Source organism: Sarcophilus harrisii, chromosome 6 (genome assembly GCF_902635505.1).
Source record: "Sarcophilus harrisii chromosome 6, mSarHar1.11, whole genome shotgun sequence".
Taxonomy (NCBI): domain Eukaryota; kingdom Metazoa; phylum Chordata; class Mammalia; order Dasyuromorphia; family Dasyuridae; genus Sarcophilus; species Sarcophilus harrisii.
The window spans coordinates 193270867-193295718 of NC_045431.1; the positions used below are offsets into that span (position 1 = coordinate 193270867).

The window sequence follows — 24852 nt, forward strand, 5'->3', positions numbered from 1 at the left end:
TACACACCTCCTTACTCCCAACTTCATGAATACTGAGTTTCACTGACTTTTAATTATTTATGATAACTTCATGGGTGGGATAACTCAGGTTTTGCCTGGGACTTGAAATTTAAAAGTAATTTCAATATTTCTGTTCCTTCAGCCAGAATTCATACTCCTCTGTTATCTCCCACAAATCATACTTTGCCCTAGAGTCTGGGGTAAGAGTAAAGAAAAGGAAAAATAATATGGAGCTTCTAATGATCATTATACTCTTCTCTCATTAGGAAAACACCAGGACTTGGCCAGCATGTACTCAGTACAGGACAAAAACTATCTGAGATACAGGTATGCCTTTGCTCCTTTTATACCTAATCATGACCTTGAGACAGAGCTTCTGGGGGTTGGGAGAACATACTACTGGCAGCCATATGGTTTGACCCTGGAACATTAGCATGAGGACTGAGGCCAAAATGGCAGCCTCAGGGGCCTATGTGCAAGGACACATCAGTCTCAGAAGGGAGTGGGAACTATTACAGAGAAGCAAAATCTAAGTTGGTGGCCAAGACAGGCAACTTCTAAAAATGTCACCAGCTAGAGAAGTCTGGGAGATGGATCTGTCTTCTGGTATTCCTTGTTTTCTTTTTTGGTGATTTTTGCTGTTTTGATCTGAAACTTGGAACTAGGTTCTATACACTAGTACTGTTCTCCTCATCCCTCTCCCATATGAAGGGCTCAGGTTACAGATTGGTTGGAATACTCACATGGCAACACTGAAGACCTCTGTCTTGCATCTTTGCTATGTTAAATATACTGCTTGGCTAGAGAAAGTTTACTGATTATAAATATAGAGGATTACTGACTGACCAAGAAGGTAAAATTCTAGATGTAGAGAGAATATGGAAATAGTGAGCCAGATATTTTTCTATAAACTTCCAATAATTTGGACCACATTTCATTATTCCCCTAATCATATTTATAATCTGGCCAGGGTGGCTTTGTGACCATCAGGCCATCTGATGCTGGGAAGCTTTTCTTTTTGTGTCATAGGCTATGGTGAAATCATTTTGCTGATGGTTTTAGTGCCACTTGGTGGACAAATTAAATATTACACTCTCTTGCTTGGTAAATACATATACCCTATCTTTCTATAAGCTTAAAGAAAGCCAATTGCACAAGCCAATGCAGGCTACCCACACTGGGTAGCATCCCAAATGACAAGCAGCCTAATCCAACATCACATAAAAACAATTGAATTAGCATGTACTTAATAAGAATAATTAAAGTAGGAGACAATCAGATGTCTTGGGGTCTCTTACCTCAAATATAGAAGGTAATTTTGGTAGTATTGTCATTTTCACTAACTTAATCCAGTTTATTCACAAATACTAACAATCTGCAATTATTTAGGTCACCTTTTATTCCGATCATTATGATTTAATAATTGTCTTTAGACAAGGAGGATTATGCATTTATTTCTATGTGGGTAAATGTCCCAATATTTGATGTTTTTCCTAAGTGGGTTTTGTTTTCTTGATCTTTATTGCTAGTAGATAAAAACTGAAAACTTTTGTTGTGTTGATTTTGTACTCTCTAATCTTGTAGAATTCATTTATTGTCTCCATTAATTTACCAGTTGAGATAGTTGAATATTCTAGATAAACCCTCGGCAAATAATGATATTTTTACCTCTTCTTTTTAATGTTATTAATATTCCCTCTCCCTATCCCATCTTATTACAATACTAATAATAAAAGTGGTGAACGTGGCCATCCTTAGACCATACTTGTATTTAATTGTGAATGTTTCTCTACTGTATATTGCATTGTGTTGATTTAAGGTTGATACTCTTGATTCAGTCGAAGCAAGATTCCTTTATCACTACTCTTTAAAATCATGAGTGAACATTAGCTTTTATTAAGAGTATTTCTTGTCAAACAGTATGGCAAATTTATACATATTTTAAAAAATCATCTATTTTCTTTAAATTTTCTAGTTTATTATTTATCAACTCAAATATTCTTTCATTTTCTAATTTATTTATTTTTGCTCTTAATTTTTCAAACTTTCCTTTGACCATTTTGTTCCTTTTTTGTTAATTTAATTTTTTGCATAAATATTTTCTGTAAACAATATATTTATTCATCTTGTTTATTAATCGGTTCTGTAACTATTTTAATAATGGACCTATGGCCATTGATACATTTATTTTTATAAATAATAACTTTGCTTTCCATTATTTTATTCTTGTTATTGCTGTCCTGAGGTAGTGAAATCTATCTTAGTCTTCTATAACTATTTCAACTAGTCAAACTAATAAATAAAACATTTTATATTTCTGTTTTTAAACTTTAATTCATATATTTCCCTGAGGTTTAACCCACTTTCAAGTATAGACAGAGAAATATTACCTATGGGATTGTCATTTCCTTTCCCTATGTGTGTAAATGTTCCTTTTCTATGTGGGTAAATATGCCAATTAAAAATTTTTTTTTGTTATTATAAGTGGGTTTTTATGTTTTCTTGATCTTTATTGCAAGTGGATAAGAATTGAAAATTTTTTGTTATTAATGTTTTTCTTTTGTACAAAATAACTTTTTAAGAGTAAATAGATAGTGAGGGGGTTCTTATCTTTTTGTATTAAAAGTAATACATATTTTTATCTGATCTCTAATTAATTTATTTATTTATGTTTGGCAATTGGGATTAAATGACTTGCCCAGGGTCACACAGTTAGTAAATGTGAAGTGTCTGAGGCCGGATTTGAATTCAGGTTCCCCTGACTTCAGTGCTGGTGCTCTATACACTGTACCACCTAGCTGCTCTAATTTAATTTTAATCTTCCTCTCTTTACCAAATGAGGTTTTGGGAGTTACTGACATGTGGGAATCATGCCAGGTATACCTTTATTGGGACCCTGAATCTCAGGGACCCTTTCTTGGTCCCAAGCTGAATTTATCTGGGCCCCAGATATTCATTTGTTATCTTTTGCTATAATAACTAACACCACATTGGAATTGTCTTCCATTAGTGGACTGAGGGATAATGCATATAAGCTAAAGATAATGCAGCAATAATATAATCCTGTTTGCTAAGTATAGAATTCTAGAATCTCAGAGCTTTAAGTAATTTTAGATAGGACCTTGTCCATCTCATTCTAAAAGCAAGAATCTCCTCCACAATGTCACTGACACATGGCTCATCTGCTCTCTACTAAAGATTAGGAGCATGGAATTCACCACTTCCTGAAGCAGTGGGTTCAATTTTGTGTCAGGTCTGATTATTAAGAAGTTAGAAACAAAAGTGGAGTCAAGATGAAGAAGCTGAGGAAAATAATCTAGATAAGCAAGACATTGTAGCAAACGAGTAAAGAATCCTAGGGTTTGGTAAGTCTAAGAATATGTACTATGTGGGGAAAGATTTATTATTTGATTGATCACTGAGAAAATTGGAAAATAAATTGGCAAAAATTAGGTTTAAACCAGCATATTACACCATACACCCATTCTCTCTTTGTTTTCTGTTTGATCTTTTTAAATGAATATTTAGGCCCTCAGTAGCATTAGCATCTGACTTTTATAAGAATGGTTCTATATTGATAGAGTAGTGAGGTTTCCAGATGGAAAGAGAGATGTAAAAAAAAATTACCAACAAAACTTAAAAAAAAGTCATTTGAATTTACTGTACCTGACTGAGGCCAATGGCAATGACACAAATGCAAAACAGGAAAATGCCCAGAGGCACATCAGGAAAGGAAGCCATTAAGGAAAACTGCAAAGGAAAGTTCAAATGTTAAGCACTTTACTGAGACACCACCATTTGTGAAGAAATGTTATGAAATTAGAAATTAACAATGCTATCCCACCTTGAACTTTAAATTCCTCTTCAATAAAATGCAAAAATAGAAGGGAACATTGAAGAATATCAAATTCCCAAGTGAAATGTCTTTGGATTCCTGAGCATGGGGCAAAACTGATGTTCATTAGTACAGGTCTAAAGTATATATATCTGAGAAAGGAAGAAAAGCAGGCAGGAAGGAAAAAGAAATTGAGAGGAGGGTTAGAGATAGAAGTAAAAGGATTCAATGGGAAGGAAGAAAGAAAAAGGGGGAAAGAGAGAAGAGATCAAAATTGGGGGGGGGGGGGAGAAGGGAAGAAGAGAAAGGAAAAAAGTCAGGTGAGAAAAGACTATCATTAGCCCTCAGGGTCCCAGGAGCATGATTGCCTGCCATGATATAGCTAGCTGATCCTTTTATTCCAGGGAGGATTTATTTCAAACTGATAAGCATCCATCTTTAAAAATTTTTGGGAAAAAGATAATTCCAATAGACTTAGATGGAAAGTGCCATTAGCATCCAGAGAGAGAACTGTAGAAATTGAATGTGGATTGAAAGATAGTATTTTCACCTTTTTTATTACTGTTTGTTTGCTTGTTTTTTTCTTTCTCATTTGTTTTCCCCTTTTGGTCTGTTTTTCTTGCACAATGTGACAAATGTGGAAATATGTTTAAAAGATTGTACTTGTATAATTTGTATCAGATTGCTTGTTGAGGAAAAGGGAGGCGGGCAAGAAAGGGAGGGAAAAAACTGGAATACAAAATCTTACAAAATGAACATTTGTGACGACTACACTAGCACCCAGGACACCCCAGAATCAGCCAGAGTCAGGATAAGCAAAAGTCCTAAGTCTTTATTCTTGGTCTTTAAGGATAGAAGTGAACAGGATAGAAGCAGAATCTCCACAACTGCCTCCTTCCTCATCTATCACTAAAGTGACCCTGGTTCGTCTTACTCCACCCCCTAGTCCCTCCTACAATCCTCTGTATACACCAATCATTGAGCCAGCACAGGATAGTGGGAAAGATCATTTTCCAAGCATATGCCTATAGAATATTGTCCAATCACTAATTAGCCCTAAGTGCTTGAACCAACCTCAGTGCATTAACTCAAGAGTTTCAGCCCTCTCCAAACACTGAAATCTTTATATGTATTTGGAAAATACTGAGAAAAAAAGTCTTTGGGAAGGTTTAGAAATATGAGGATGTGTTTCACAACAGACATTTGAAGTTTTAATTCAGGTTAGAGATTTATCCATGAATGTATAATTAACAATTGAAAAGTAAAACTTATTTTTGTATTCTTAGCTACTATGGTAATTTAAAATAAATTACTTTTAAAAAAACTTTCATTTAAATACTTTTTATATGTTGAAATAATTCAAAATATGACATTTTAAAATTCACCAAATTATTCCTGCATACTTATATAAATATTACATGGTACCCTACGAACTTAAAAGTTCATTTTAGATCTTTATTTATCTAATGATGTTTTAACATTCTAGTGAGGCAGGTAATAGGAATCTCTGTTGGGTTGCAGTTCACAGATGTTCAGAATTGGAAGAGACTTTAGGAGCCACTTAATCTAACCTACAGAGTCTACAATCTACAATATCACTGACAAGTGTTTATATAACCTCTGTACAGTTACAATAAATGAGCTCACTACTTTTTGAGGCAACACAAACCAGAATGGGATGAGTTTCAATTGTGAGAAAGTTCTTTGTAATTCTGAGCTGAAAGATGCCTCCTGGTAATACAAACCTAGTCAGTCCTAGTTTTCTACTTTGGGGACAAATAAAATACATTTAATCTCTCTTTCACAGGAATGATCTTCAATATACATTTTCTTCCCCACCTTCCGGCCTTCCAATCTTTTCTCTTTATACAAAACTCCAGAGTTTGTTGGTGTTTAATAGTTTAACATTTAGTTGTCCCAGGTGTGTGAGATTTGTTTCAGATTGCCAGAGGGCAGAGCCTGAGTCTACTTTTCCTTAGCCTCCACAGCAGGGAAAAGGCAAGTTAAATTAAGCACAGTAAAATTAGGAGACATTTGATGATCTATGTTTGGTATAAGACGCATCTGAAGTTAACTTACCGTGTATGGCAAAAAAGTAATAATCATCATACAAGCCTGTAAAAGAAAACATGTCATTAACCATGTTGAATCAAAGAGATATTCTGGTGCATCCCCTTTAGTATTTCTCTTTCCAGCTATAGTATATGTAAGAATAATGGAAGATCAGTGACCTCACAAACCTGTTTTGGGGTGAAGGCAGGGCAGAGAAAAACCATCTTGGATCCTATTTTTTTTTTTTTTTTTAGCGTACCCAAGGAATTTTCCTTCCTTCTCAAAGTCATAGGGCTCTGTCTTGGCCCTCAGTAATTTTATCAATTACCTGAATTAAGATATAGAGAGCTTATTATTTTTAGATGAAATTAAATTAGGAAAGATATTTTCATGTTAAATAGAAGAACCAGAATCCAAAAATATCTTAACAGGTCAATATGCTGAGCTAACACGAGGAATTTTGATTAAAAAAAAAAGTTAGCTTATAGTTGAGTTAAAAAAATAAATTTCCTAAAGTAGAAGATGGGGAAGGTATTGCTAGATAGGGTTTAATAAATGATTAATTCCATCAATCAAAAAGCTCATATATTTTAGATTGCATTAAGAGAAACATGGAGGGGCAGTTAGGTGGAGCAGTGGTTAGAGCACCAGCCCTGAAGTCAGGAGGACCTGAGTTCAAATGTGATCTCAGACACTTAACACTTCCAAGCGGTGTGACCCTGGGCAAGTCACTTAACTCCAACTGCCTCAGCCAAAAAAAAAAAAAAAAAAAAAAAAGAGAGAGAGAGAGGAGAGAGAGAGAGAGAGAGAGAGAGAGAGAGAGAGACAGACAGACATGGAGGACATGGAGATGTGATAACTCCACTGACCTGTGCCCTGGTTGGGCTATAAGTGGAGCACAGTTAGGGCCACCACAGTTCTGGAAGCACAAGAATAATTAAAGGAGAGCAATGAGGAGGAAGGCAAATCGTGGCTTGTGAGAATTAACAAGTAAAGGGATGCTTTATATGAAGAAGAGAAGACACAGGGGATACATAATAGCTATCTAAAATACTTGAAGGCATGTAATGTGGAAGAAAGATGAGACACATTTTATATGACCTAGGAGTGATAAGTAGAAAGTGAAAAGAGACAGATGAGAGCATGGAAAGAATGTCAAATTTTATTGGGGGGAAGGAATCACTCTAATACATCTCCCCTTTATTTCAAGTTTAACTTAAAAGAAATTATAGAGCTTGGCATGCTAGATACCTACATAATTTACAGCTCATACTGACTCAACTTAATTGCAATAATAGAATTTATCTTCTTGGCTTTTTTACATCAAACTATCTAGATAAAGATAAAGATCTTTTGATAGTTCCTCAGCATGGTCTGACTTGTCTGGAGCTAACAGATCTAGTTATTTTAAAAAAGGTAGAAATAAAGAATTCTCTATAACAAAATAAATTTCTGTTATGTTAGATTAAGGTCAAGACAATTAGGTTAATTACCCTGGGACATGAGGAGAAGAATTATTCATCTCAACTTCACTTTTGTGAGAATCAAATTTTAAGTTTAAATTATTTCTTTTTGCTGAGGCAATTGGGATTAAAGTGACTTGTTCAGGTTAACACAGCCAGAAAGTATTGAGTGTCTAAGGCCAAATTTGAATTCAGGTCCTCCTGACTTCAGGGCTGGTGCTCTATTCACTACACTAACTAGCTACTCCTCAAATTATTTCTAAAAAGAAGGAAAAGAAAACTCACCAGATTTAGCAAAGCCAAAGTATCATCTATCATTCCAATCACCTGGAATAGTCTAGAAAAAAAATGCAATTAAAAAAAGATGAAACCAAAGAAAAGTAGTTAACAATGTATTCTCATATTTAATTGTATGATAATTCAGCAACATTTGTTAACAAATATCAGAGATTATTTAGAAAATTAAAAAAAAATTTCCCTTCTGATCCTATAACTTCTCAACCCACTTAAGGTATTTTTTAATCTTGTCTTTTTCAGAGTATTTTAGTGAGATGATAGTTACTTGTTGCTAGTAATAAAACCTGACAATCCTGTGAGGTAGTATAGGTGTCAATATGACCATTTTACAGATGAGGAAACAAAAGTTCAGAGGTTTAATGCCTTGTCAAAAAAATGCATCAATGGCAGCCAGAAGGAGAACCTGGCCATCTGATTTGACTTCCTAGAGGCCAGATAATGGTGACAGACATAGTCAGAAAGAGCTGCCACACCAACACTTCTGGAGTTTGTAGCAACTCAAAAACAAAACTCAAAGCTATTTCTAGAGTAAATTTTCCTGGCCGGTGGTCTTTTTCCCCAGGACGGTTTCTCTCCAAGCACCTTGAGCGCTGCTTTCCAGGTTTCTGGACACTGGCAGTCCTGCCTAAGGACTCTCTCTGAGGCAGACCACATTGTCTATAGCAGTGCTCTGAAAGGCCTCCTCATCTGACAAAGGCAGCAGGTCAAGGAGCCCCGGGGCAAGCCTGTTGTAGGGTGGGCATCTCAGTGGCTAGATCACAGTACCATATATCTCAGGTTGGAAGAGCCTCAGATCTAGGTCGATTCCCTGTTTTATAGATGAAGAAGCAGTTACTCACCCTTAGGCTTACATGGCAGTAAGCTAAAGAATTATGATTTTAGCCCAGGTCCTCTGACTTTAAACCCAGCATTCTTTCCACTATACTACACAGACTGAAGGAGAAAAGATAGAAAATCCAGGGCTTGGATTAGAACCAAACTGGAGAGGGGATGAGCAATGTAGGGAAGGGAAGGAGGAAGAGGAATCTCATTGGGATATGAAAAGGAGCAGAGAGACAGAGAGGGTGAGGAAAGTGGGAAAAGAATGGGGTTCTAAGAGATGAAAGGCAAGCTAAGGAAAGACTAGAGGCATGGTGGAGCAGCCAGAGATAGAGGGGAGCCAACTGGGGGAAGAGGCAGCGGGGTCCTGGTCAAAGCCCATTTAGATGGTGCAGTTATTTCTAAGAGCCAACCTGGAAGCTGTTAAATCTGGCTCCTAGGATCATCCGAGGCAAGCTGGCCTAAAAGGTAATACCATCTCCTAGGATTTTCTAAAAAGTGCCATCATAACCCAGATGGCTCTGGCACCTAAGATTATCAGCTCCTCAAACCGGGTCTGGTCTTTTTTCTGCAGAACTAAGTTGTAACTAAACTAGCCTTTGTAACTGACCACAGAAACATGAAGATAGAGTGCAAAGTGACCTTGGGTGAGACATTAAAAAAAAGCCATACATAGAAATCCTGGAGCCCATTTGGCCAGAGTGGCTAAGATTAATCCCTGGGATTCTCATCTTTGTCTGTCACTCAGATTCTCTGAGATTGACTCTATTTCTGTGGAATTCAGATTTGCAGATGAAAACTTTGATTTATAAATGATATATAATTTTTTATTATTATAGCTTTTTATTGACAAAACATATGCATGGGTAATTTTTCAACAGTGACCCTTGCAAAACCTCCTGTTCCAACTTTCCCCCTCCTTTCCTCCACCCCTTCCCCTAGATGGCAGGTAGTCTCATACATGTTAAACATGTTAAAGTATATGTTAAATACTATATATGTGTGTATATTTATACAGTTATCTTGTTACACAAGAAAAATCGGATTTAGAAAGAAGGTAAAAATAACCTCAGAAGAAAAACAAAAATGCAAGCAAAGAACAGAAAGAGTGCAAATTCTATGTTGTGTTTCATATTATAAATGATATTTTTAGATCATTACAGAAATCTTAGAAAATGCATAAAAATCGGATGCTTTCTGAAGTAGAATCCTATTTTCATATTGAAATTCTACTATCCTTTCAGAGATGTCTTTATTAAAAATATAGGCCCAAAGCATTCCTTTAAGAACATAGTTAAGAAGGCAGTCAACATGTTTAAATCCTATTTATAAGCTTGTATCTCTATAAATGCTATACAAATAATATTGATACCCAAAACATTAATATTTCATAAATTAAATACTGTTTTTAATCTACCATACTAGCAACTGGTGATAAAGTATGATGACTTTTTAAAAATTAGGCTTTTTGTGGGAGTGAGGAAGGGTGAGTTGCTGAACGATGGTTTCATCCAGTCTACAACTAATGTATAAGATGACAAAATCTGGACAAAAAAAGATCCTGATAGGGTAGAACATTGGTCTTAAACTAAGAAGATGAAATTTAATACAAATGTGAAATTCCATACTTAAATTTTAAAAAATTAACTTCAAAAGTACAGAATTAGGGAGATGGGGCTAGATATTAGTTTGTTGAAAAGGGGTTTTCAGTGGACTGCAAATTTAATGAATTAATGTTGTATTAATGGGAGCCACTGAGCAAATATGATCTTAGACAACATAAGGAGAGACACAGCTTAAAGGTGGTGATGGTTCCCACTGTTCTCTGCCCTGGTTAGACCACAAATGTAGTATGAGTTCAGATTTCTGAAGAACAATGATAAAATTGGAAAGCATTTAGAAGCCAACTAGGATGGTGAAGGTTTTTAAGTCTATGCCATATAAGGATTAGTAGCAAGAAATGGAGATGGAGATAGAGGGAGATTCCTTTTGAAGTATTTAACAGGCTGTCATCTGGAAGGGGAAATTAGATTTATAGTATTTGGTCCCAAAGGATAGAACCAGGAACAACTGCCAGAAATTATAATTAGGTTAATTTTGGGCTTGTGGTTAGAAAAACCTTATTAAGAGTGGATTTCTTGAGAGACAGTAGGCTTCATTCTCCTTGGAGATTTTCAAGCAGAGGCTGGAGGACATTTGGTTATTTTGTAGAAGGGATTCTTTTTTGGTTTGGGTTGGTTTATATGGTTCCTAAGGTCCTTTTACCTCTGAAATTCTGTAGTTCTCTGAAGTTTTTCAGAATTCAAGAAAACGACTAAGGGAAAAAAAGGAAAATCATTGTGGCCATTGTAGAAAATTTTGTATGAACAAATAAAATGATTTTTAAAACATCTCTAGTTTAGTTTAGAAGGAAAAAAAAAAGCTATTTTTGTTTTAGCCACTATATATGTTTTCTTGTGTGTTAACAATTTCCTTTGTGAGGATGTTTCCTTAGTATTATGCAAATAACTTACTAAGATACTCTTTGGTAATTTATTAAGCAAGGCAAAATACTGAGTTTCATTTCTCCTTTTGTAACCGGGAATATGGAAGTGGTTGTCATGTTTCACTATGACTTGTTCTTCTGGATATATGCCAGAATACTGTGGTCATTGTGCAATGGTCATTGAAAATGAGGGGGCTTAGCATGATGCTTGGCATGTAGTAGGTGCTAAATAAATGCTTACAACAATATGCACTGTGTAGGATGGGGGCAAGTTATTGTTACTACTGTGAAGCTGTGGAATGTAAGTAGATGTCTCTTTATAAGTTTATTTTAAGTTATTTACTAATTTATTCCCTCCATGATGTAGAAAAGGGTATATGATATAACCTGTCAGATTATACTTGAATTCTTACACAGAAGAATCCCAATATGTACTTATTAACTTAATTTCCATTGTTGCTGCAAAGAAATGACTTATTGTAGCAAGTTAGCAAAATCTGCTTGTTCTTTTAGATTTTGGACATTTAAAAAAACACTTGCCATTTTGCATACCTTATGTGTGCTGCCCAAGCCACAGTTACTATTAAAAATGTCATCAGGTAAACTGCAATTTTAGTTGCTAGAAGTTTTTGTATACTTTTGTCAAAACGCTGAAATGAAAGACAGTATTATCAGTAGAAGAATCTGGCATGCATCTGTATTTACTAATCTACAAATGATACAACTCTTCAATCATACAAGAATGGCAACACCATCCATTTCTTAAGATATAGGGTAGCAGCACATCTGACTGAAGATGCATTTTATTCTATCTCTACATTAACCTTAACCTTTTGGTTTCCCATGCATTTCCTATGTATGGCCATGTCCCAGCTCATCTGCATTTTTTCCAAAGAACAGGGAGAAAAGTAATAGATAAAAACACTCAACGCTTTCTTCTCCAAAATTAGCTTATGGCTAAAAAAAACCCACTACACTAAAATGCATACATTTGTAGTTTAAATTACTTTTCCTGATCCTAGTTCTAGGCAGCAGACAGTAGGTTCTCAGTAAGCAGAACTGAGTTAGATTGAATTCGCAAGTTGCTGGAGAGGCTGTTTTATCTTCAAAAAGCTGGATACTCAGCTATAAAGAGGCTGGGAAGAGAAGAATAATTGTAAGCTTGCAGCTAACTGTTGTTAATCTCCAAATTTTAACTTCATTCAATAGTTGCATCTTTCTCTTTCAGCAAAGTCGAGGAAAATCACAACTAGCGGGCTCAGTTCATTTCCCCAGCCCTTTCTCTGAAGTATAAATAGGTAGTGAAATGACCTCAAATTTGGAGCACAGAATGGGAGAGGAAGGAAGGTCTGTTCAGAACAGTAAATGGTCATTACTTCATGGGAAACTTGAAAGATGACAGCATAACTGAGAAACATAAAAAAAGTTCTATTTAAGATACTTGGGGTCACAAATTACATTATTAGGCAACCATGTGTGTTGAACCAGATTAGACTAATTCAGTTAAATGATAACTTATCTTTGCTTAGAAAATAAATCCTATTGCTAAGGACCTGAACTCAGTTAAATTGAACCAAACTTTGTTAAATGGCATTTTTTACTCTATGTATCTATGAATGAAGAAATAAAATGCATTTTTTTCCTAGCATCCCTCATCCATCCCAGAGAGGCATTTTAAGTAACATTTTTTGGTAAAAAATAGAAAGAAGAAGATTAGATAAACAAGACTGATCTTAAAAAAAAAAAAATCTGAAAAGCCCACATCCTTGGACCTCCTACTAGTTCAGCAAAGGAGAGGAGTGGGGAATATTTCCTCTAGTCTCTTCTTCGAGACCATGCTTTGTAATTTTGCAACATTCTCTTTTACTTCTTTTGTGGTTCTTTCTATTTGCATTGTAATCATTGTGTTTTTTGGTTTTTTGGTAAATACTTAATTTATTATCAGTTCAAGTCTTTCCATGCTTGGTATGCATCATATTTGTCATTTCTTTCAGGACAGTAATAATCCATTACATTCATGGACCAAAATTTCTTTAGCTATTCCTCAATTAATGGTCATCTCCAATTTGTTTCCAATTTTTTGCCACCACAAAAATAAACTTATATGATAAATATCAATAACTATACAAATAATGTAAATCTAAGTCCACATTTAAATCTATAAATCTAAAATACATGAAAATACACTTAGATTATTAGAATGTTTTAAATCTTATTACCTAAGCTTCAAAAATAGAATCTAGTAGTTGCATTTCTATGAATGTTTTTCCAAACTCTAAATCCCATCTACAAATAGAGATAATTATAGGCATTTCTTTTATCCAACTTGTCTTAGTGTGGTTGTAGTCTTTCTTGAGAGTTGCAAGGATGGCCTGAATCACTTTCAATTTTGATTTTTTGACCCAATTTTTAAAGAAATCAACATCTTTGGTATTAGAATCAGGTAGAATCTGCATGCCTACGATTAGGTTAACTGGAATTATTATCTCCTCATCATACATCTTAAGCTACAAAGGATCATCCTTTCATCTCAGTGACATACTCTTTAGAGTAACATTGCTTATTTGAATACTTCAGGTACTTGTAATTTGTCCTTGTGGATGGAAAGTTCCTCCACAGAACAGTTCATAATTCTTTTATATCTTAGTAGCTGGTCTTTTAGGGTAGTTGTGGCCTAAAAATTCATCATTCTGAACCTACTCTGGTGATGAACTCTCCAGTCCCAGACAATGGGCACATACCCAATTATTTGAAGCATCTTTATTTAGCCAAGTAAGATCTGCCAAAGTTGGCACTCTACTATATATAGCTTGAGAATACAGGGTCACCTTTCATATCATGATGAGCAACTGAAGTATAATTTTTTAAAAATGGCTTTCAGTGGAGAATTGCCATATTATTCTCATAAAAGTCCAAGTAACATATTCTGGACAAGGTGAGTATGTCTTAGAATACTTTCTGTACTGTAATTTTTAAAGAAGTAGGTATATTATTGATGCTAAGTAAATATAGCCTCGAAAATGATTTTCATTTCACTTCAGAAACACTTGGGGGGAAAAAACAATTGCAAAATGATGGATATTTTTAGAACTCTCTCTGAACAAATGTTCTGTTTGTACAGGAGTTCCTTGTAGTTGAGTCCTTTATCAGAACAGTAATTCCTATATTGACTAGAATGATGCTCCTTTAAATAAAAGCACCAAGAATCATGGCTTTTATTCTATTTTTGTTCCAATAAGCGACTGTGAGATGGTTAGTAGCCCTAAATAGATTAATAAATGTTGATGGAAGCAAGGTTATTATATACCTAGAGTTTGTCAGTAGTAAATCAAAGAGATCATCAGGGGATTGTCTCCAAATAAAGGTCTGTAGCTAAATTTTATTACTAAGCAATCAACATGGATGCATCCAGTCTAAATGGGTCAGTAATTTCAGTTTTATTGATTGTTTGGGGACATAAACATGTGCCGAGATACTACTGTCTCAGAAACCATATGGAAATACAAAATTATATGGGGAAAAATCAGTATTGAAAGCTTATTATGATTTTAAATCTTAGATTTAAGGCATCAAATGCTTTCTGGTGATTTAAAGCAGCATTTTTATAGCAAATAAAATGAAACTTTAAATCTCTCACAGTATTCTACATACAATAGGACCTTAATGTTTGCTCAATTGAATTCTTTATAGGAGGCTTCTCCAAATCATAAAATGGGTTATGGCTGCAAAGCAATGAACAGACTGGAGCATATCGAATGAATTGTTATCTTTTCAGGTGCCTACGAGGTAATATGCTTATTCCATGGATGCTGCTATTGTTCATAGTATAGTATAGTACTCTTCTCTGGAACTTCTTTCAGAGCCAACAGCATGAGATGACATCTTATTTTATGGTCACTTAAAAAAACATCAAAAACCCAAGCTGATGTTACCTACTTTATCTACTGGTTTTACCTCTAGCTCTGAATGATATTTTTAGATGTTTCCAAAAATTAAATTTGCCCTTGAGGGCCAATCAGGCTCTAAAGGAAATTTTAAAAAGTGGAGTTTAAAAATGTTTTGATCACTGGCAGTAAGCATCATCACAAAAACCTTCAAAGAAGGATACTTTTATTTGGATGTGTCAGTTTGGAGTTCTGTTTAAAAATTAAACATAATATTTTTTGAACCTCATTTCCTCCCTGCTGGCCTAATTTGCTGTGCTCTGAAGAGTTGTATGCAGCCATTCCTGCCTTGGGGCTATTGCTCTTCTCTCTGTGTACTGGAGTACTGCCTTCAAGGTCTTTGTCATATTCCTTCGAAAAACCTTTCCAAGTCACACTTGACATTCTCCTTTAAACTTCTATTGCACTTAAAGGGCCCAGTACTCTGGCATTTGTTGTTTTACATATGTTAGTTCTTTTCCTTTCCCTGAACTGTCTTATACATCTCTAGCCCCTATGGAACTGAGTCTTCAGCTGTGGCTGTGGTGAATGAATAGATCTGATTAACCAGAACAGTTCACTAACCAAATGATTCTGCCGGGACATACGTCAAGCCATATTTGCTAAGTCTTAAGGAAGACAACAGTATATTTTCTAATTAAGCCCTAATAAAGAGTCAACTGCTTTCTTAATAAAAGGCTTAAGGTTGGTGGTGGCAATCACCAGTAGCAAGGAGACAGTCCCTGAGGCCCTAATTCTGCAAGTAATTGTGTAGAATACCTGGTCGGGGTAGATTTTCGTGTGGGCCACAGGCAGGATCTGCAACAGGAAAGAAACAAAACAAGATGAGTAGCAGAATACTTGTGCTGAGAACTACTTGTTTCTCCTCTCAAACAGCACACATTTGGTCTGAAGCCTGAGGAAGGAGCATTTGGTTGGGGCATGGGGTCAGGGAGGGATGTGAGGTGCTGAGGGAAGGCGCAGACAGGAGGACATACACACCATAACAGTGGCGATGATGGACAGCAGGGCATCACTGAAGCTGAGCATTCGGTGGGATGACTGGGTATTGTCGCAGGCATTCCCATCTCCCGACTCTGCTGCAAGCTCCATTTGTACTTCGGCATCTTCCTCGGGGGTCTCTGTTCCAGCCATGGGGCCAGGAGCTTCCTATTTACCAGGAAACCACCCTCGTCTGGCAGCTGGTGAGCATGCCCAGAGCAAAAGGAACTTGGGAGTCCAGATTCCACTTCTCCAGGTTTTATGAATCTCTGAGAAGGAAAACCCGAGAGGCACGGGGGTGGAGGGAGAAGAAGAGGTCACAAAGGAGAAGCACTTCCGTCTATTTCCCTCTCCTCACCCTGTAGCCACCTGCAAAGGTGTACCTTTTAGCAAACAAAAAGGGCTTTTCTTGACTGCTGCAATCCACCTTTAGTAAATGGCTACTACATGCTAAGGACTACTCTGAAAGGAGTTTATAATCTAATAGGAAAAAAGACAAATAAGTACCTGAGTAAAAAAATCTATTAAGAAATTTTCAGGAGATTAATTTTATGAGAGAGAGAGAAAAGCTTTCATGGTGAAATGGGTACCTAACTTGGCCTTTATAGAGAAGTAAAGACTTCAACTGAAACCAGAGGAAATGAAATTAGACTGGAAAAATAGGCTGCAGTCAGAGTGTGGAGAGACTTCAGTTTCAGAATATAGTTTATGCTTTATGTGGTAGGCAGTGGGGATAAGTAGAAGTGTCACAATCCCAACCTTGTATATGGAAGATTATTCTCAGTAGTGTAAAGATGAATCAGAGGAGCCTGGAGATAGCCAAATTCAGGTATGGAATAATCAGGTAGGCTGTAATAAAGGCTCTGTTAGGGTGCCAGTGAAGAGAAGGGAATGAACGTGATTGGTGCAGTGTGTGTGTATAAACATTTCATCGATGATTTTTATACCAATCTTTTCCTTTGAATTCTGTTCCTTAAAATAGCACCCCCACCCTAACCTTCCCTTGTCACAAAGTAAGTCAGGTGATTAAAGCTGATACTGCAACTATGTGTGCAGTTTATACCTCATTTGAAATGTTGATTTTGTTAATGTTACTGTAGTCTTTGTGTATATTGTTCACATGGGGCAGATTAGATTGCTTTATCAGTTTCAAAGTCTTTTCTCTGAATTCATTTGTCCTTTCTTACAACACATTACCTATTATACATGTTTGTATCTCTGAGTCTTTTAGTGGGATTGTTGAGTCAAAGGGTAGGAACAGTTCAGGGAGTTTTCTCAAGTCAATTCAAATTATTTTCTAGAGTGGTTAGAGCAATTTAGAAGACATATTGCGGAAGCAGAAGCAAATAGGCCATTATAAAAGATAAAACAAAGTGAAATATCAGAGAGGACTCCCAAAAGATGATGAGTCTGTGTGACTTGGAAATTGGTGGTACCTCCAACTAAAAAGGGAAATTAGGGAGAGGAATGAGTTTTTTTGGGGAGAAGATGAGTACAATTTTGAAGATTTTTCAGTGCAAGGTACTATTATATCTAGCAGTCAGTGCAGAAAGAATGTATTATCTGGAATTCAAGAAAGGCTAGATTGGGAGTTAAGAAACTTGGATTCTAAGTCTAGCTATATGACTAGCTCTGCATGGCCTTGGATGTCATTTCATCTGAGTCTTATCCTCTTTCAAAATAAAAAGGCTGGATTGGCTAAGATCACTTTCATTTCTAATAACATTTGAAATTGTATACTAGGATAACTATTGTCCTTCAAGTGATTAACTTTAGTTTCCTTGGCAGATATCAGGGAGAATATATTATGAAACGAGTCTCTACATTCTTTTGGCAAGGGTTAGGGGAGGTATCAGCAATATAACCATAGAGAATTGTGTTGTAGGTTGGTACATTTTGAATTCCTTATCATTTAAGGATCAGGAGTTAGAGCTTTCCAGATTCTTTTTGCAAAATATTAGGTGTTTTGGGCAGAGCTTTGATTTGGGATTCATAGAACGACTGAAAGTGATTCTGTTCCTCAAAATCAGGTCAGGAATCAGTCCCACTTAACTGGTAAACAGCTGGACTAGGATCAGCTTTGACATTTCATCTACAGTTATTTATCAAGTAGAAGGGGAAATAAGATGCTGCAGGCACCAAGGGTTTTGCAATTCCAAATCTAGATTCGAGCAGTCAAAAAAATACCATCAAACAAGAAGTCTTTCCGAATTATATGATTTTATTAAAAGTTGTCATACCATTCATTTATACAGTAGATCAATTTAAAGTGCTAGATAGCAGCTTTACTTCACCTGCTATAGATAAGTTTTTTTTCTTCCTTCTATGCTAGTGACAAGTCTGTTGCAAGCTGAAATTTGGGGAGGGTTAACCAGAACAGTTTAAAAACCATTTTGAGGATAACAGACCATATTAAATTACATACTAGGATACTTTTCAGTTTACAGCAAGATAAGGATCAGGAGTAAAAAAAAAAAAAAACCCTCCAGACCTTTCTGCTCGGTAGAATAAGAAAAGCAATTAACTTCCTTCTCTAAGGACTAGTTTAGGGATTGAAAATTTAATTGACTGCCTCTTATTTTCTTGTGAACAAAAGACAAGTCTTTCTACTATCAATGACTTGGTAATTCATTTTCTGATCTTTAAACTGCAACCTTTCAAGGTTCCTGGAAAAGTGTGCTGTTCTACCTCAGGAGACAGACAATGGGATCACGATGTGAACTAAGCTTTCTGATGTTTTTTCTCTTCTAGACAATCATCTAGTTCTTTGAGCCAGGTCAGCAGCAAACAATAGACCAAATAAGCTAGTTCAAAATTGGTGACTAGATGAGACCTCAAATTCCAAGGATATACTTATATGCATGAAGAAAGAACAAGGAAATTGCTGTCAAGAACCTTTTTTTCCACCTGATACTAGTTTGCTTTCTACTGCTTCTTACATCTTTTTCATGAAAATTAGTTACTCCTTGAGTAATAAAAATGAATAATGGATGAATAATGATGAATAACTGATGTTCATCAATAAAATGAATAATTGATCTTCAACCTCTTAATACCTTCTCCAACTATAAGCCTCATGCACACTTTTTAACTTTGGAGACTTAGTTGTTGGAGATGTACTTCAGAGTGTTTTGGGGAGGAAAAAGTAGCACAGTAATGCATCTGGATGCTCAGACTAATATTGTGCAGTTTCTAGAGGTAGTCAACAGGTGGCACTGTGACCCTGCCTGTGCTTCCATATATATTCTGTTCCCTTGTAAATCTTGAAGCAATGGTATCAGGGAAAGAGGGAACACAGGTTTGGAAAGGCATTCTATGTAAATATAGGATTCATGTTTAGCATTCCAGAATTTGAAGATTTCTAAGCAGAGGAGTCAACATGCTTAAGCCCCTGTTCTTTTGAAAGCTGTATGAGGAAAAGGACTGGAGGAAGGTGGTTGAAAGTGGTCACATAAGCCAAGGAAGAGAAGAGTGTGTAAGGAGAGGGGGTTCTTGATTGCATCTAATAATGCAGAAGTCAAGAAGCATGAGGACTGAAAAAAGGCTGTCAGTTTTAGCAATTAGTGGGCTCGATGCTACAAAGCAAATTTTAGAGAGAGAAACATGCTTCAAGCCCTACTATATTCCAGAGACTGTCACAAAATTGCAAGTTGCCCAAAAAAACCCAGTTACAAAATGCTTAGTTTTATTCAAGTAGGAACTTCCTGGTGTTAAGCTCAAAATTTGAAAAACAGCTCAAAATTGTTAAAATAATGTAACTCCATTAATGAATCTTCTGATGTACGTTAACCACTACGATCTGATCAAAAGCTTTTCACTCCATTCGAGCTTCCGATGCTTTGTTGTTGCAATTTTTGATTTTGATTTTTAAAATGTTTGCTCTGAACGCAAATAGCTAGAATATTGCTTATGAAACCATGAATTTTATTATGTACAATTTAAAAGAATATATATGACGTGTCCATAGAACACTTAATTTAGCACATTATCTCCAAAGATATCCCACTTATCTGTAGTTTAAAACCTCCTTCTGATTTCTTGTATGCATTTTCTTTGTATCTTCCCCAGAGAAGGGTGGGTGGGTGGGTAATAGTACTTATCATTTGCCTTCTTCCCCTCTCATCCCTTCCCTATAATAAGTGAAGTGAAAAAAATCCACAAATTAACCATGTCTGAAAACATGTCCCAGTCTGCACCTCTAGTTTTACATATCAGACACAGGATCACTGAAAGCCTTTCATCATTCACTATATATACACACAAGAGTGTGACCAGGGAACCATATTTGTGGGATACTGTTTTATCCAATTTCATCTAGCAGAAGAAAGGTAATCATGGAAACCAAGACATAAGATGGTGAATTTAAGGAACTCATATTTATTTGGAATGAATGAGAAAACAAACCACTTATTTAGTCCCTAGCAAAGCACTAGGGATATAAATAAAAAAACTAGGCTGAAGCAGGCAAATTTATTTACATTCTAGATTAGGAGACAATACACACAGGAGGCTGCAGTTGCAAGATAGGTTCTACTGTCTGAAGGGAAATGCAGCAGGGTGGATGGCAAAGAGAAGCAGCACGTCAAAGGTGGTCATATGGAAGCATTAGACTTTATGTGACACCAGAAAATGCGCTGGAAGCAACAGGGGCAAACAGTGGAGAGTCAGATTTCAGACTCCAGACAACGAGTTAATCAGGGTCTCCCTCAGGACCCGCCCTCTTCCCGCCCACTTCGGGGCTGACGCCTGGGGCCAGGTACCGGAGTCAGGAAAGCAGAAGAGAAATTACCTCAGAGTAGACGCTGCCGCCCGAAGCGCCGCGCTCCCGAGGTCACTGCGCACGCGCCGTCTTCCGGGGCCGCGGGGGACGCAGAAACACCGAGGCCGGGCGGAGAGGAAGGTCGCGGGATTGGGGCGCGTGGCGTACAATGGAGTGGCCGGCGCCGTGACTCGCCGTGACGCGTTACGTTCGCGCCGACGTCGGCGCGCAGGGGCGGAAGATGGCGGTCCGGTGGGCGGTTGACTGTTGATCCACGGCAGAGGGGCCGCGGAGTGGGTCGCGCGGGAGGTGCCTCAGGCTCGCGGCCGGCCTCCCGGCCGCCTCCCCGCACTCCCCCGTCGGCCGGCGGAGCCCCCGGCCGGGGCCGGTCCGGCCGCCGGCGCCGCCGCCGCCATGTCCCTGCTGCAGTCGGCGCTGGACTTCCTGGCCGGTCCGGGGTCCCTGGGTGGGGCCGCCAGCCGCGACCACACCGACTTCGTGGGGCAGACGGTGGAACTGGGCGACCTGAGGCTGCGGATCAAGAGGGTCATCGCCGAGGGTGAGGGGCCCGCGGCTGGGCCGAGCGAGCGCGCACCTGCCGCTGGTCGCAAGAGCGCGGCCGGGCAGTGTTGGGGCGCCCCCGGGGGAGGGAGGGCCGGCGGCGTCCTTGGGCGAGAAGCAGAGGGGAGGACGTAGCTGAGGGGACCTGGGAGGGAGGCGGGCCGCGGCTGCGGGGACGCGGGGGGGGGGGGGCGGGCCGCATCTGGAGGCAGGAATTGGAGCGGGACTTGCTGTGTCCAGAAGGGGGGAACTCTTGAAGGGGGAAGACAGGCGAGAGAAGTGACCATCTGTCAAAGAGGGAGCTGGGGCGCGCGGTGAGCTCACATCTGGAGGGGATCGAGGCAGGTAAGGCGAGGAGGGTTGGGCACATCTGGAGGGGAAGCCGAGAAGAGACAGGTCCCGTGAATGACACCTGAGGAGAGGGCAAACCGCGTCTGGAGACCGGGAATCCTGGGAGATTTGGCCAATTCTGATACCTAAATGCATCCCCGCTGTATGTTGAAAGGAGCGGCGGGGAGCTGGAGTTTGGTCTTTGGCAGGAAAAAAGTGGGAAAGTCGAAAGCCGGTTTCCTTCGTAGCACGCTATTGTATTTTCTAAATTAGCCTTAATTTTGAGAACTGGGACTGATTGTTTAAACAAATCACTTAACCCCATTTGCCCAGTTTCTCAGCTGTAAAATAAGCTGGACCTTCGGGTTCAGTTCTTTCCCACACAGTCTGTTTGGTTAATTAGGGGCTCTGATTAATAGAGAGGATAATGGTTGTGGTTGAAGTGTCCGTGGGAGAGTTTTTCGTCATTGATTTAGTGATACTCGGAAGATTACACTGTCCTAAAGCTTTAGACTTTAAGTTGTTGCCCATAAAGATCAAATGCTTCATGTTTAGAAGCTTTCCAGATATCTTTTGAGAGATAGGGCAGTTATTTGTTTTTCCGGTGATTCTAGGTTGAGTCATAGGTAGCAAAGTAAATAGTAGAATAGAACCGTGTAGAAGTAGATTGTTGGACTTATACTAAATGTTCTCTAAGCTAGTCCTACAAGTCTGTAAACTTGTATTCTGTAAAGCACTTTTCTGACATTACCTGATCATTTACTTTGCAGTCTTTGTACTCTCTCCCTGTCACTATGAGCGATTTTTAAAAAAAAGAACATTGGGCATTTAAAAATGTTTTTTCAACCCTTGCGACATTTCAGTGTTGGTATCATTTTTATTAATTGAGGCGTTTTTGTGACATTGTACTTATAGGAAGTGAATGCAATTTGGATCTAGAGCACATAGCATGGAGAATTCAACATTGGAATAAATGTCAAGGAACTCTAGCAAGCTTAGAATATAATTAGGTAGAATAGTAGACTCTGGCCTTTGTTTTACCTATAATCTCAAAGCAGATAGGAAAATTTGCTACTCTTGTGTTTGATTGGGAGTGGGAGGTGGGAAAGGATATGGCTGCCTGCTTAATCAGTTCTAGACATTGTAACAGGCATTTTTAGAGGAATGTTAGGGTAAGGTTCCGGCCAGGAAGTATCTACATTGATTCCTTCCTGTAGAACTCCTGGAAGGAAAAGATTTTTAGTTCACTGAAAGTAATTTGGTGATTTAGAATTTTTAAGATAGCTCTTGAAACTCAGAGATATCTTAGCTCTTAAGGGGATATTGAGAGCTTTCCAGATATATTAATTCAAGATAGTCATGAGAAAATTTCCTATTATACGTAAGACTTAGGTCAAGTTGTGAGACATTCATTCAGCAAATATTAAGTGCAGTTGGGATCCAGAGACAAAGTGAAACAGTTCCTGACTTCCAGGAACTTACATTCTGTTGTGGGGAAACAACATGTATGCAGAACATGACAAATAATTATAAAGTAAGATAAAATTTTGAGACGAGGATATTTGTTATTAGGGGAAAATCACTACAGTGAGAAGGAGCAGCTGGAGATGTGAAAAGATTTGGGAGGGGAAGAGATATCCCAGGTTGGTGTCATGTGGGTAATGCTAAATCAGATATTTGTTGATTTGCATGAATGTGATGGTTCAAGCCATGGAAGTGGTGATCTGTTCCTTACTTAAGCAGTCTATCTATATAACAGCTCTAGTTCATAGGAAAGTACCCAGGGGGGAGAAGGAATACAAGCCTCTCTTCTGATTGTCAGTGTGGCCTTGGACAAGTCATTTCCCTGGGCCTCGATTTTCTTATCTGTAAAACAAAGTTGGAGCTGATGGATTCTAAGGTCCTTTCCAGCTCTTTATGGTAGTGATCCAAAGTGGGGGTGAGCCACATACAGAGAAAACTATACTGTATGATAGTGTATGATAAATGGAGAGAGTTGTGAAATAGAATGTTACATGAGATCTGAAGAGCAATTTTGTTATTGGTGGGGGAGGAGTGGAGAAAGATGGGTAGGGAAGGCTTCATGGAGGAAATAGCATATGAATTGGGTTTTAAAAACTGGACAGATAAGAAGAGAAAGGCCATCCTAGCCATAAATGAAGAGCATGATGAGCAAAAGCATTGAAGCTGGAAAATGCTGGGAATGTTGAGATCAAATAGCCAATTTGACTAAAATAAAGAACGATATGTAGAGGGGAATAATAGGAGATAAGACAGGAAAGGTTAGTTGTAAAAGATTTTGGCCTGAATGAAAAGTGAAAGTGAATTTTACTTCACAGACAATTGGAAGTCATTGAAGATCTTTGAGCAGAGGAATGACCTGACCATATCTGTGCATTGGAGATAATCTAGCAGCAGGATGAAGGATGCTTTGGGGACTGATAGTGTTTCTGTGTGTACTACAATGGTGAATGGGAATATATTGGAAAGATCAGATGTAAGAGATGATGTGAAGGTGAAATAATATGTGGTGACTGGATAAGGTTTATGAACATGGGAAATTAAGTAAAGGGCCTTTCTAGTAAAAAAAAAAAATAATGAAATTAGAGAGAGGAACAGGTATAAACATAAAGATAAAAAAATTAATTTTGGTTAAGTAGTTCATAGGATTTTATATTTTTGAAGTTGAAGGGCATTTTAGAGATGTTTTAATCCAAAATCTTCTAAAATGAGGAATCTAAGGATTAGAGCTATTCAACAATTTGCCCAGTGTCATGTGTCTAATATGTGATAGCTGAACGTGGACCTCAAATCAGGTGGCTATGGGACATCCGGGTGAAGGTACCTTAGAGACAAGGCAGCTTGGAGAAAAGGTCTGAAACTCAAGTGAAAGAGAAGTCTAGTGTGAAAATAAGATAGATTTGAGAGACAGCTACATAGAGGTGGTAGTTTAAGCTATGGAAATGCATTTGCTTGTAGTGGAGGAAAGGGTAGAGAGAAAAGAAAAAGTGAAGAGGTACCACGGCAAAGAATATCCACAGTAAGGTATAGGAAAAGACATTGAAGGGACACTGAGAAGCAGCAGGTGGGAGGGGTGAGGGGGAAGTTCAAATTGTGTAGTATTGCTTGGATTTGGGGAGGAGGATGTGATTAGCTGTGCCATAAACAGTTGAGAAGTCAGGGAGGTATGAGTATGTAATAAGAATAGAACTGCCAAGAGCTTTATGTGACAGTTTTTGTTTTAGGATCCTCAAGAGGGTATGATATATTTCTAGGGATGCTATTTTATATTACTGATATTTTCCCTCTTAACTTGTATTGGGTAT

General features: G+C 37.8%; 2 protein-coding genes across 11 annotated transcripts in view; one reads left to right on the forward strand and one right to left on the reverse strand.

Annotated features, from left to right (window-relative positions):
* The window catches only part of TMEM175 (transmembrane protein 175), a 37772-nt gene extending 17011 nt beyond the window's left edge, over positions 1-20761 (reverse strand). The window contains exons 1-7 of one of the 3 annotated variants that reach the window (XM_003773507.4): positions 20666-20761; positions 15877-16145; positions 15655-15693; positions 11504-11601; positions 7636-7687; positions 5915-5950; positions 3667-3750 (exon numbers count right to left, since the gene is read on the reverse strand). In XM_003773507.4, the coding sequence (XP_003773555.1) occupies positions 3667-3750; positions 5915-5950; positions 7636-7687; positions 11504-11601; positions 15655-15693; positions 15877-16029 (462 nt within the window). In that variant the 5' untranslated portion in view covers positions 16030-16145; positions 20666-20761. Of the gene's footprint in view, positions 1-3666; positions 3751-5914; positions 5951-7635; positions 7688-10731; positions 10776-11503; positions 11602-15654; positions 15694-15876; positions 16146-20665 lie in introns of those variants that run through there. The other 2 variants (XM_031941640.1, XM_031941641.1) reach the window with 2 other exon arrangements.
* A 95-nt stretch (positions 20762-20856) lies between these two features.
* Positions 20857-24852, forward strand: part of GAK (cyclin G associated kinase) — a 131017-nt gene continuing 127021 nt past the window's right edge. For 6 of the 8 annotated variants that reach the window (XR_004230037.1, XR_004230038.1, XM_031941635.1 and 3 more), the window contains exon 1: positions 20857-21194. Coding sequence is in view for 6 of the 8 variants with exons in the window: in XM_031941635.1 (XP_031797495.1) it covers positions 21050-21194 (145 nt within the window). In the remaining 2 variants the exon portion in view is untranslated. The remainder of the gene's footprint in view (positions 21195-24852) is intronic. The other 2 variants (XM_031941633.1, XM_031941634.1) reach the window with 1 other exon arrangement.